The 13,949-nt window shown below is 37.8% G+C and overlaps 1 protein-coding gene across 4 annotated transcripts; it reads left to right on the top strand.

Moving 5' to 3' along the window:
- Window positions 1-1,788: 1,788 nt before the first annotated feature.
- On the top strand, window positions 1,789-12,773 carry LOC135249206 (uncharacterized). Of its 4 annotated transcripts, none has more exons than XR_010328615.1 (12): window positions 1,789-2,191; window positions 2,587-2,698; window positions 2,960-3,053; window positions 3,211-3,265; window positions 3,384-3,524; window positions 3,795-3,955; window positions 4,261-4,359; window positions 5,331-5,476; window positions 8,266-8,437; window positions 9,617-9,644; window positions 9,959-10,071; window positions 11,711-11,795. XR_010328615.1 is itself a non-coding variant. In XM_064324588.1 (12 exons), exons 1-12 carry the CDS (start codon window positions 2,074-2,076, stop codon window positions 12,230-12,232), a joined length of 1,404 nt encoding a protein of 467 aa, XP_064180658.1. In that variant the 5' UTR covers window positions 1,800-2,073; the 3' UTR covers window positions 12,233-12,773. The 4 variants fall into 4 exon arrangements, 3 of the variants coding, with proteins under 3 accessions (XP_064180658.1, XP_064180659.1, XP_064180660.1); XM_064324588.1 differs by lacking the exon at window positions 9,617-9,644 and adding an exon at window positions 12,176-12,773 and having other exon boundaries at window positions 1,800-2,191; window positions 11,711-11,846; XM_064324589.1 differs by lacking the exon at window positions 9,617-9,644 and adding an exon at window positions 12,176-12,773 and having other exon boundaries at window positions 1,809-2,191.
- Window positions 12,774-13,949: the final 1,176 nt, after the last annotated feature.

Below are 13,949 nucleotides of genomic sequence, written 5' to 3'. Positions count from 1 at the left end.
AGTTTGATTAAAATTAAATTCTATTTATTTTAGGTTTTTGGCTTTTTTTACCCTAAGGTGAAAAGGGTATCCTGATTTCTGTCAAGCTGATATCATAGGGGAAGACAACAAGAAACAAATTCTCCAAATATACCAAAAACACAAATCTTAGATAAAACCTCATATGAAATGCTATTCAAAAATTAATGTCTTCTGTGAATGCACATTGCACGCAAAACCAAGTTGCTCAACAAAAATGTCTCATTACTGCTATAGAATTTACTGTCTCTTTAAAACTTTCTATTACTGTATGATGTCCTATGATGCTATGTGACAAGGGAAGATCAAGATGGAAACAAGTTAGTCTGCTCTGTGACAAAGATAATTATATTGCTGATGCCCCTGCATGTCACAGTTTTGCCAATGGCTGTGTTCCAAACTGTAGGCCTATACTTGTGTTCTATTTTCTTGCCTCCAGATACACTTACAAGACTACATGTATAGAGTGTAAGAACACTTAAAATCTGTTCAGTTTGAAATTACCTCTAACCTTAGCAAGAAACGCATCAACACTACAAAAATACGAAAATAAAATACACTTAGACTTGTACACAAAATCCTGCCTTCTATTGTCAATTTTCTTGGCTAAGTTAAAAATTTGTATTCACCCTTAAATACAGAGAGAAAACACAATGGCTACTCGGAAAGGAAAGCATGAAAAAATTGTTTGAAAGCTGCAGAACTGTGTAAGAACTATAAAGGAAAAGTGGTTACCTGGTTCTTACACAGTTCATTGTTCAAAGCACACATTGTTTTTTCTGTACTCCCAAGAACAAAAAAGGAGCCTCCGGTGAGGTGAAATCTCGCATTCTTGCCTTGTTGCATTTTTGACTTTGGAAGGCACTCGTTCTCCACACTTTTGGCTTTCCATCGCTTTGGTAAAGGCTTATTTTTGTCTCATCTGTCCACAAAACTTTGTTCCAGAACTCCTTTGGCTCATCTCTAGTTTTTATTTTATTTATTTTTTTGTAACTTCGAATCTGGCCTTTTGATTCCCACTGCTGAGTGTAGACCATCTGACTCTGGTGATATCACAGGCTCGAGAGACACAAGTGGAGCAGGCACCATAGATCTAATGTCTGTAGATTTCTTTCTGAGAATAGAGCATATTGTATGTTTCACTTTATGTAGCTTTAGCAACTGGCAGTTATGGTATGATCTGTCATAGTCTACAGCATGCAATGTGCTCTGTCTAGTCTAACGATGGGCAATCTGGCTCCTTTCTGGGAGTTGGATCATTTGGCTCAGCTGACCTAAGGAAAACATTTGAGGGGTTTTATGCAACACACTTACAAGATCCCCTTAGGTAAGGGGAAATAATCCCTTAAGTAAAAACTTAAGGTGAAAAACTTAAGGCTTTTTAATGCAACCGGCCACAGATATTTTGGCTCTCAAACAGCTCTTTGTTTAGCACTTCTGTTAGTAGCTACGCACACCACAATGGGGGAGCAAAACCTGAGTGGGCTTCAGTTTATTGATGACCGAGTCACACCTAGTCAGGAAGCTGGAATTTGAGGATAGCCTATTGTGACCACTTTCGTTTGGTGAAAGTGCCTGAACCACAAGCATAGAAATCTGGGTGGCATGATTATATTGAGAAATAGCATCTTTGGAAAGAAATTACTATATGTTATCACTGCATTTAAGATCAAACCTACCATGCATCAAATTTTTTTTTTTTTTAAACTCGATAATAACCTGCTCAATCTGTTCTCAATGCCATCATAGCCCATAGCGTTTTTCCTCTCACAAATTTCAGAATGACTGAGAAACTAAATTTCCCAAAAGTCTGTGTAATGCCGGTTGACACTGGTGACCTTTATTGGTTCACTTTGGACTGGGACAATTCAAATTAACCATCCTGTTGTGACAAAAGTAGTGTAGTATTTAAACCCAAAATTATTTACCTTGAAAGCATAAATACTCAGACGGATCAACAGAAAATCACCCTTGCACGCGGAAAGTTTACGGTTACGTGGCTAGCCTGCTAATAAATTAGCCTGCTAGCTACTTAACTGGTTGCCAGCCCACAATATGTCTGGGAGATATAAGCGCCGAAGCCTCGCAAATGCTGCCTCAATGTCGGGAAGTGTGTCCTGCGATGAGCGTATCTTGCGAGACTGCCACCAAATATACAATGACGCCGATAGTGGTGAGTTTCTGGCTGTAGCTAATGCTGCAATGTTAACAGTAAACGGTGACGTCAGTTGTCATTCAAATCACTGGATCTTGCCTTAGATTCATCAAGCTCATGAATCCTAACGTTATAGCTAGCTAGTTAAGGTTAGCTAATGTTAAACCGACGGGGTTGAGCTACAAACACAATTGTATGACTCCGTTTTATGTTATTTACACACATCATATTAACTAATAGGCCATTTTTTATGCTGAGCAGCATAAAGTGATAGATAACCTTTTCTTATCAAACGCGTTCGTTCTGTCATTGGAATTCTATTTTGATAACTTGTATCCGTAGCATTACGTATGATGTTTGAAAGAATGACAGCCTTAATATTAGAGTCGCTATACAAAATGTCTTTGTCTCAGGCTTGATCAGCATAGCCCAGTCTGTGGGACTGACTCTTCTACCGCCAAGGAAAAAAATCACCGTCATGCTTATGGGGAATCACTCTGCTGGCAAGAGCTCCTTTATTAATTGGTATTGGCTGAACGTTCGCATCAGTAGTTGGCTATGCACATATCAAACATAGAATCTTCACATACTCTTAGTCCACATTTATGAAGTGTAAGATCAAACTTTTCACACATGTAAATTCCAAAAAATCCTGTGTATAGTTTTGAATACATGCCTATGCTGTGAAGTTTTGTAAGATTTAGTATGTTGCTCTATGCAATGCAGTGCAGTTTAAGCCTTACAGTCAATGTGAAAATATTTAGGAGTGTAGTATTTCTCTGTCAGGTATGTAGATGAGCACATTCAGCGCACAGGAGTGGCCATTGAGACGCAAGGCTTCAGTTTTGTCACCAGTGGACGAAAGAGAGAATCTCTCACGGTGAAAAGAACAACTGTACTATGCTTAGGGTTCTCAGTGTATTTTTCAAATTGGTCAGAGCATGAAAGTAAGACAGTCTGTAATGTTATGGAAAATCTGTGTTATGAAGTTCAATCCTGTCATATCCCCAACTTCACTTTAATATTTACAATTTCAGGGAAAGGCAACGCTTCTCCTCCACCCTCATTTCAAACATCTGCAGGACTTCAAAGGTCAGGCCAGTGTGATTAGATTAACCTTTTTCTACTTATAACACCTATTTGTATGAGTGCTGTATGTCCAGTTGTTTCTGAAATTCCTTCCCCCTGGATGAATCTCTGTCCCTTACAGGGGTGTTGGAGTACCTCACCACAGAAATCTGCACATCTCGGCAGAAACGGTTCAGTCTGGTGACCTTTGTGGACACACCTGGCCTGGTAGATGGGTACATGAAGTATCCATTTGATGTGGATCAGGCTATTCTGTGGCTGGGTTTGTAAACTCTAAAGCACTGTCATTAACTGTAGAACTTGTTTACCCTCACTGCGTCAGGCTCCCACTATCCCTTGCAGCCATCTTTTGCTCTCTGGACATTGAAAACAGATTCAAAAGCAGGATGTGCAATGCCATATTATGTTAAGATAAACATCTATCTATATAAAGACTTCATATCCCTCTCGCTTCAACTATCTTTTATATAATCAGTTGGGTTCCTGTATTTTAGGTGGTTGATGTTGGGTCTCCCTTCCTATCTGTATTCAGGCAGCGTATGTGACCTGATTTTGGTGTTATTCGACCCAATGGGCCAGGCACTGTGTAAACGCACGGTGAACCTTGTGGAGAAATTGAACGAAAGCCAAGGTGAAAAGCTGCGATTCTACATGAGCAAGGCAGACGAGGCTGGGAGTGACTCAGACAGACAGGTAATCTAGGGGAGTATTATTTACAGAAGGGACAAACTGAGCAATGTCAATAGTATTGTGCAAGACTTGGAGAAACACCAATGTGACATCACTAAAGAACTTTTTGTCATATATTTATTGGGCGGCTCCAATCACTCTGAACTGGCAGCATTTTTGACACCCACTAATACAATTTAATGATAGTTCATAAATGAAATTATTTTTGAAAAGATGTATTTTGTTACCAAGGAATCCTATGGGGCCAGTTATTAATATGTTAATACCCACAGTTTTGTTTGTTAACTGAATTGCATTTTGCTGTTTAGAAAGTTTTGATGCAGATAGTTCAGGAGCTGTGCAAGAGACCCGGCCTCAACAAGTGTGGTTTTGACATGCCCACTATTTACATACCCAACCCAAACAAGGTAGGAGAATGATTCTGCCAAGACATCATCACAACCATGTATACCCTGGAAATGGACCAGGATGTTCCTCTGAATCCCTTCATTTTTAATATACATATCACTTACCTGTCTGTAAAGACTAAAACTGAAGCTAGAGCTTGAGATACCAAATATTTATTGAGAAATCAATGATCAATCATCATCCAAAATGACCGCGTTGTACTTTTCACTTGGTGATACATCTTCAACAGATGAAACAGCCTGTGGGCATATTTTCTCAGCCTCTGTCTTTCATCATTTTATGGAAATATGTACCCAGCTAATTTGTGGAAATTACTCCATAATAATGATTATGATGGCGATGAAGCCTATATTGTTTTAATTATGTCAACTTGAATGTAGTGTAGTCTTTTCCATAAGGATGTTGACCTGGTACACATATCGACATTAAATCACCATGCTTTATTTGTGAATGTGTCATGAGTGTAAGATTATTCCCATATATAACGTTTTTCTTAAAGATTTTTGTTCATTTTCCTACGTGCCACATTCATATTTGGGACAAAATTGTACTCAATTTTTGTTATTTTCATTCTGTATTGTAACAATAATTGAACTCTTTTTTTATTTGTCTTCCTTTTAGATTTTTATTTCATTCATATCCTTACATACAATCAGATAAAAGTGTTAACCCCCAAACCTGGCAGCCATTTTGGAACATCTTTAGTCAGACAGATTCTGTTGTATTCATTTTAATACACAAATACACTACCTGAAGGAAGTATGAGGAAAATTGGAAACATTAGCCTGTAAAAATCCTGTTTGAATTTTGATGGAGGAGACCCTTATGTTAAACTGTTAATCTTAACAAGTTCTTGCATTGAATTGGATCATTTCCTAGATTAGATTGTCCTTACTTGAATAAGTTCATAGCTACTATGCCAGATAGGAAATAGCCATTTATTTTCTCCTCTTCTTCTGTCCTGCCTCAGCCATGCCGTTCTGTGAATCAGATTGAGGAGGTGTGCAAAACCATAGAGAAGACCATTAACCAGACCGTACAGATCACCCTTAACTCACTGGAAAAGGACTGTGAAGTCATCGCTCAGGCCATTACTGACAAACTCAGCACAGACAGGTACTTCATTCCTAGGACTGATATACTTATATATATTAATAGTAATAGGTTGCTGCATATGTACTAATCAACACCAGGAGTGATACCATGCTGAAGTCCACAAGTGGATGACAAGTGAGAAATTGGAGATCCACTGACAGAAAAAAGATCTAATTTGGAACTTCTGGGTGGCTCATGACAGTGAATAATGGGGATCATGGGCTGTAGCATTGCCCTGGGAGCAGACCTTGGATAAATATATTTTAAAATATCCTTTGCAAAAGAAGTAGCGATTATATAATAATGTACATTATATATTATATATTTAATAGTTAATAGTGTGTGTGCGTGCAAGTGCTGTCCACCAGGGGGCGTTGCTGGCCCTACACACAGGTATGACAGCAGCTGTAACTCATTATAATCATTGCAGTTGCTGCCCATTACCTAATCATTGGGCCTTACAAAAGGTGCTGGTTTTCAGGTCTGAGAGCATTGACTAGCTGAAAGACTGAGGTGTGTTTTGGCTTTTGGGTTTCTGTTGAGGACTTTTTGCCTGCTGTTTTCCTGTGTAGTGTTTTCTTGCCCACTTTCAAATTTTTTGGTGTCTTTTTGTTATTGTCCAACCATCCTTTCCTTTTGTTTATGTATTGTAGGATATGTAGTGTTGAGATTTTGGCCTTAGAGAGGGAAACAGTGAATAAGAATGTGGCCTAGCCTCCCCATCACAAGCAAATGTGACTGGGGCAATTTTAAATTCCACTGATACCCTAATCTAGGCTGACAATCTATGGGTCTCATCTCCTCAGTAGAGACAAACCAGATGACACAGGACACCATATCGGGAGTTGGAGACCCTGCGTGCCTAACATTTCCCATTACCTTTAGTTTGAATGCAATCTTTAGGTAGGCCAGTCCTTGCCATAAATTAGTCTGACCCCCCCTTCCCTTCTCTCCTAAACCTTAATCTGGCATCACCCAATCAGGGCAAACATCCTCAAGCCATGCTGGGTAAGGTATTTAAGATTGCCACAGGAAAAAGTGTTGTGTTGTGTTTTATTTTGGTGGTGGTTCCTTGGTTGTGTGCTTTTAGCTGGTTTCCTTATAGCGCTTATACTGGAAGTGGGTGATACTTTGGCAAGGTCTGGCCGATCCGTTTCTCTCGCTCTATTTTCTGGTATTTCTAGATTAGTTGTTTAAGATTTTGCTGTATGTCTTCTGTTGTGTAATTTAGAAGTAGTGTGCCTGCATTCAATAAAGAATGTATGTTCATTAATATGATTGACTGCTTCTTATTGAATTCAATTATTTAATCTGAAAACCTGATATGCAGCTTGTTTTTACTTGTTGATTGATTCCGCCAGTTTTCTGTAGACTGACCTATCAAAGAATTCAGCGATTTAATTGATAATTCTAACTTTAAACATAATTATTAAATTAAATCTAATAAAATGTATTTTACATGTAGGTTAAGTGAGGGGTTCTAGCATGCAATATCACTTGGTTCAGTATTCAGAGTGCTGAACATTTTAACAAGGACTGTTGGAACCGTTGGATTCAGAAAATTAACAATTTTAATTAATCCTTACTTGTCTGACAGTATACACAGAGTATGTGTGTCTATATATATAACCAAAAGTATCTGGACAACCCTTGGTCTAGGGCTGTTTTTCATTATTTGGGCTGGGCCCCTTAGTTCCAGTGAAGACAAGTATTAATGCTACAGCTGACATTCTAGACGATTCTGTGCTTGCCCAACAGTTTGGGGAAGGCCCTTGCCTGTTTCAGCATGACAGTGCCCCATTGGGCATGCAGTGAGGTCCATATAGAAATGGTTTTGTCAAGATCAATGTGGAAGAACTTGACTGGCCTGCCCAGGGCCCTGACCTCAACTCCATGCAACACTTTTTGGATCAATTGGAAAGCCAACTGCAAGCCATGTCTAATCAGTGCCTGACCTCACTAATGCTCTTCTTTCTAAATGGATGCAAATCCCTGCAGTAATGCTCCAACATCTAGTATAAAGCCTTCCCAGAAATGTGGAGGTTGTTACAGCATCAAAGGTTGGACCAAATCCATATTAATGGCCACAATTTTGGATGAGGTGTTGGTCAGGTGTCCTAAAACTTTTGGCCATGTGGTTTATGTTTGTGTGTGTGTGTGTGTGTGTGTATTGATATAAAATGATTGATTGTTCAATACATGTTCCAAGGGTTTCAATAACGGGACACCTTGGCCTTTTAACAGTTCTAAAATCAGTCTGATACAAAATCTAACATTCTAAAGCAGGTAAACGGTAGCATTCTTTTGATTTTGAATTAACATTACATTAGTTTACATTACTTGCTAAAAATGATTGATTCATCAAAAAATCATACAACCTTTTTGGCAAATTGGTCCTTTGCCAAAAAAGGTTGCATAATGGAGATCCTCTCAGTGATGGAGATTCCCCCCCCCCTTTTTTGGCACCCCCATTTTTGGTTCAAATTTGATGACAGTCCCACCAAAACAGCTTTCTAGGTTTGCAAAAAGGACACTTGGTAACCAAAAATATACAACAAAAATATATTGTATACTATATGCTTGTTAAAGAAGTATGCTTAAAAGTATCTTGCTTTCTCACTGCCTTTTAATTTTGTTCAGTGACAAATAAAAAAGGAACAAATATATAACTAATTGTATCTGCAAGAAAGTTGAGTGACCTACCTGGAAGCACAATAAATTAGATTGTTGCAGCTTCAGCTGCAGTGTTATTTAGACTGTCTTCTGTGTAGTACCGACGCATGGCTTCCCCTTTCCATTTTCTTTTGCAGGCACCGCGATGCAGATAACTTGCAGTCCCATTGCATAGGCTGCATGCTTTGTCTGCTGGTCTTCTGTCTGCTTTTCTTACTGTTGGCAGTCCTGTTGTTGGGCAGTCTGTCTAACCCAGTCCTTCAGATGATACTGGGGGAGGAGTGCATGGAGGCATTAACACCCTATTTGGTAAGTCAACATGGGACATTGCATTACTTATAATTATCTCTCCTTTGAATGTCAATGCAGTGTGTGTATTAATGGTTCTGTGCAGTCTAGTGTGCATCTGTGGTGTTCTCTGCCTTTTCATAGTGAGTTGTTACTATACCAGACTTTTACCTGCTTATAACAACACAATTATCGCAATTCTTACTAAAATTGAAAATAATTAAACCAAAAAGTTTTAGTCATTTAAATTAAAAACCTGACCTCAGTAACAAACAATAAATGAAATATCACATGTGGTCCAGATTTCCTCTTTAATTATAATGTCACATTACTGCTTTCGCTAATACTAAGCGATCTAAATGTATGGTTGCTATGTTATATGTTTATGGCCTGTGAGTTTTAACATAATATTTATATCATACAAAAACAGACATTTTTTTGTCCAAATGAAGTTTTTAAGATTAATCATAATATTTATATTTACTTGCATAAATAACATTTTCAGTGCCCCATCTAAAGTTCACAAATTATATGTGAATGGCTGTATATTTTTGTACCTGTTTATGCATTTCTATTTATACTAACTATGGATACAAATTTCATGCAATTCTTTTAACAATGGAGAAACGTTTTTCTAATCTAAAATCGAATCACCAGTGTTGGGTTTTTTATTGAAATGGTGTATTGAAATTTAACTGTTCAAATCAATAAAATTAATCAATCAACATAATACTAATAATACTAACTAATACTAGCTAGCCAACTAATGATAATGCTAGAATACACAGTGGTCCTCCAAGACCAAGGTTAAAAACCACTGGCTTAAATGAATCGCTATGCATTCCACCTTATGCATACGCAGTACCTAAATTTGCTCTTACTGTTATTTTTGAAGAATTGAGTTGAAAAATATCAGACATTTCAAATATTCACTTCATACTGATTGGCAGCCCACCAAAAAGTGGATTGGTTCTAGCACTAGTGATTGGTTAAAATGTAAATGTAATGTTAATTGTATCCTACATATGGTCTTGAAATGATTGATACCAAGTATTCCCATATTGGGTAGTATAAGAACTGTGTTACTTTTTGGATGAAATGCTAATTCAAAACATAAACTACATAAAATAGGTTTAATATTGTAGTTTATTTCTTGGTTCTTTTTGTGTAACTGTTTAAAAATGCTGATTATGTTTTTAGGACTGAACAGTGTACCAGCCACAAAAGTGTAAGGCCCTCTACCCTGCTGTAACACTGTGGTGCTGCACTACCATAGTTAACTATAATGCCATAGCTAATAATTAGGTCTTACATGCAAGGGTTACATTGTCCAAAATTAGGAGATTATATGCAGTATAGCATTTTGGGATCTTGGTCCACCACAGATGTTGTACAGCCCTAGTGCATGTTGGTATTGGGAAGGTGTGTGTATCTCACATTTTCTGTGTTTTCTGTGTGTGCTGCTTTACATAATGATCAATACACCATCAATGCATAATTCACCATCAGTAGATAATGACCTCTCATATTTTCATCTTTTAGGTTCGTGTAATGAAAGAATTAGACTCTGTGCCTATTCAGGATCAGCTATATTGCTGTGGAGGACTTTTTATGGTCTCTGTCACTCTCCTTCTCCTAGCATATTTGGCCTTCCGGTAAGAAATATTGTTTTGTTTTTTCCATTCGTTTGTTGTTATTGTGTCACAATCTAAGTTGGGCTGCTACTAACAATTTTTGAAACATTTTTTAATTGATTATTTTATTGGTCGTTGGCTAATCTAAACAATATTTCAGCAATAAATGAAATTGGGTATTTTAAAGTTTACTTGTTCTTTTTTTTCCCCTGAAGAGGTTAGGGAGACACAAGTTCGTAATATAGCTGCAAGCAGCGATGTGGGGGGGCCAAGCACCAAGGGTGAACTGCAGAGCATTGAGTGCAGTTTGTATCTTTCTGAAATGTCTGCAAAAATAAACACGGTTTATGCAACAAGTTGCAAGTTTTGCAACTGCATAGTTGCCCCTGTGTCACAGGTGTATACTCGGGGTGCACTGCATGCTGCAATGGGAGAGGAAGACATGCAGGGAATGCAAGGACTAGTTGAGGTCTGATTGTTAAAATGTAAATTTTTAGAAGCAGTTCCAGTTCTGCAGTTCAGGTATTGCTACTGCAGCACATTACAGTAACATAGATTTTGTGTTTGATAAGCCATGGCACAGGGCTTAGGGCTCTGAAACACAGGACTAAGTCATGGCCCATGTTGAATCTGCGCCCATGCCAACTGAGGCAAGATGGTAAAACATTCAGCATTGCCTAGAGATGGAGGGAGGGGTTTAATCAGCAGGAAACCCCAGTAAATCATTATGTATTCATAATCTTAAAGGAGTACCATGGTGATTTTCACACTTTCTCGGTTTTATGTGCTATTTGCACAAGAGGCATTGAAGAAACACAATGAGCAAAGTATTAAATATGTCCGTTCTGTATTTTTGGAGAAATATGCGTTTTAAATTCATCTTCCTATTTTCAACCGGTTGAGAAAGTTGTCATTTTGTTACGTCACAAATACAGTAACCACTCCCATTTCCACGCCCCGTAAAGAAATCTGACAGGACACACCGTCCTGCTGTTCAGACAATGCAAATATTTGACTAACGTTAGGTTCACTTAAATTACAGTGCCTTTAGATTATTTCTGGTTATATTCATTTAGCTAGCTAGCTAACGTTAGCTAGCTAGGAGGTTTGCTTTCATAAGGCAATGTTATCGATAACTTGCTAGTTTGCTTTTATGAGGACGTTATAGTTGTGCTTTTATCTTAACTTGGCTAGCTAGATAGCAAAAATTATAATTGGATATAAGTCAACATCCTTACCTTAGATATCTATCGATACTTGATATACTACTAAGCTAGCTAGCTTGTGAAAATTCAGTCTCCCAAAGAGAGCGCGTATCATAGGGGTAGCTATGGTAACGGGGCACGGTCTGTCAATCATAGCTAACTGACAGTTCTCATTACCACGCCCAGACGGTTCAGGTGAATTTTTATAGTGGGAAATTTAGGCTTAGAAAAATATGTTTTAAAGTACATTGAAATGACTGAAGAATAAAAAAATTATGCACATTTGTTTTGTTGTTGCCTGAAGACAACTGGGAAGTGTCACGTTCAACCACCATGGTACTCCTTTAATGTAATCATAAGTCTGAGTCTGTGTGAAAATATTGAAGCATATGGTTTATCAGCCTGTGCTTGTACCGTCTGTATAACAGCCATTTATTTTATTGTGTTCTTCCAAGCACCCATCCCACCATGTCTGGCTGGCAGAAAAGACAATTGAAAGATAAACTGGAATACATTGGGAAAGTGATGAAGAAAACGAAGGTAGTGAACAGTTCCTGCTGTTTGTCAATGTGTATAGTATTGGGATGGCAGGTATGACAAGTTACGCCTTGGTGGAGTAGCATGCTTCATACCTATACAGCACTGAGAGTTTGGCTCTTTTCAGGGTTTCCTACAAAAATAACCACAATGACCATGGAAAGAACACAGGGCCAAGTTACTTTAAATAATTTGGGAAACATTGGGTAGCATTGCTGTGGAATACAGCTTGTTTAGTTTGTGTGAGCTAAGATAGCCAATATTGTTTCTTGTAACGTGGCCTCATTTTGATATCTATATTTTTAACAGCAGATTTAGCAAGTTTCTGTGTATAAGTCGTAACAGGTCAGTAACTATGCCTCTGCATTCGTGTCCTTCTGTAGAAGAAGCTTTATGAAGACTACCTCCACCAGAGTGTTGGGGAATATGATATGGCCTGAAGGAAAATCAAGAAATGAGATGATGGCTGATTGTAAAAAAAGAAAAAAATTGAAATGCACTTGCATTCCAGTACTTTAGAATACTAGTTACAGTTTATTCAAAGCTATTGTATTTTGACTAGGCAAACACTCCTGAATGCCTTACGCTCAATCTTATGTATCTAGTGGCAGGAAAACAGAGAGGGAGAAGCTTCGTTTGTGTCTGTTTACTCTCTTTTGATGCAGTGCATTAACACACAAAAAGACCAGTACTGTAAACGTATAACACTAAGGCACTTGTAAAGCTGTAGATTTTGTTGTGATTGTTTCTTTGTTTAAAAAAAATGTAACTGAATTGCTTCTGCCTCCACCTTCCTTATTTAACATGGTGCAGTTTAAACACTGACTGTTAACCATTTCTAAATGATAGTATACTGTTCTCTGATGAGTGCAATGTTGCTCAAAGAAATTCAATCCTGCTTTGTGTACTGCTTTTAACTGTAATGCTATTGATTCTTCTAATTTTTAAAAATGGCGCCATTAAATGCACACGTTAAGTAGACTGAAGTGTAGTGTTATAATATGTAAAGAATATTATCAGTTTGATCATATGCTTTTTGCACCAGCTGGGAGTATGCTGCATCTCCAAAACATATCCCATTCAAAATGTATCATCTCTATATATACTACACATTTTAATTATGTACATGCATTCATTATACACACATACTGTATAGTTTTATTGGAAGTTAAATGACAAGAAGTGAGATCAAATATATCAGTATGTATGCACACATGCGTTTCTAGTTTACAGAGATGTTGAGATTGTCTTACAATTTACAATTTTGTATTTAGCAGATGCTCTTCCATGTACATACCATTAGTAAACATTAATGTTGCCCTGAAAGGAGTAGAACCCCGCATGGCATCCTGCTACTGCAGCCCATACGCTTCAAGGTTTGACAGGTTGTGTGTTCAGAGATGCCCTTCTGTACACCACCGTTGTAAACAGCTGTTATTTGAGCATGTTTGGCCTTTCTGTTGGCTTGAACAAGTCTGCCCATTCTCCTCAGACCTCACTCATTAACAAGGTGTTTTTTTGCCACTCGCTCTCTGTTGCTTTTTGTTAATCGCCCTTTGTAAACTATAGAGACTGTAGTGTGAAATCCTAGGAGGGCAGCTGTTTCTGAGATGCAGAAACCACCACATCTGACACCAACAATCATACCAGTCAGTCACTTAGATCACACATCTTGCCCATTCTAAATGTTTGGTTGAACAAAAAACTAAACCTCTTCACCATAGCTGCATGCTTTATATATTGAGATGCAGCCTCATCATTCGATGTGTGAAGGCGCAGGCGTTAGTGAGCAGGCGTACCTTATAAAGTGGCTGTGAGTGTATATCGCTTAATATTTATCATCTTTTAAAATGATAATTATGCAATTGTTTGTCTCATTTTTAGAGTTCTTTTAATGTTAAACGTTAAAGTTAAAATGATAATTAACACTCTTTGAGATGTCCTTCCCCTTCCATTTTCTGTCCATTTTTGTATTCAGTACTTTTGTAAGTAGATTTGTATTTGATTTCTGTTGCAATGCCTCAGTACCCAGTTAAAATATGCTGCCGAATGCTGTAGAAGAAATGGTGTGAGCTCAGAATAACATCACATTGTATTTCAGAATACAGTATTATCACTGGAATTTCAAATATGTTCCATTGGACAGAACAACCAGCT

Source organism: Anguilla rostrata, chromosome 2, assembly GCF_018555375.3.
Source record: "Anguilla rostrata isolate EN2019 chromosome 2, ASM1855537v3, whole genome shotgun sequence".
Taxonomy (NCBI): domain Eukaryota; kingdom Metazoa; phylum Chordata; class Actinopteri; order Anguilliformes; family Anguillidae; genus Anguilla; species Anguilla rostrata.
The sequence above is the reverse complement of the archived record's forward strand: the minus strand, read 5'-3'. Positions and strand labels throughout refer to the sequence as shown.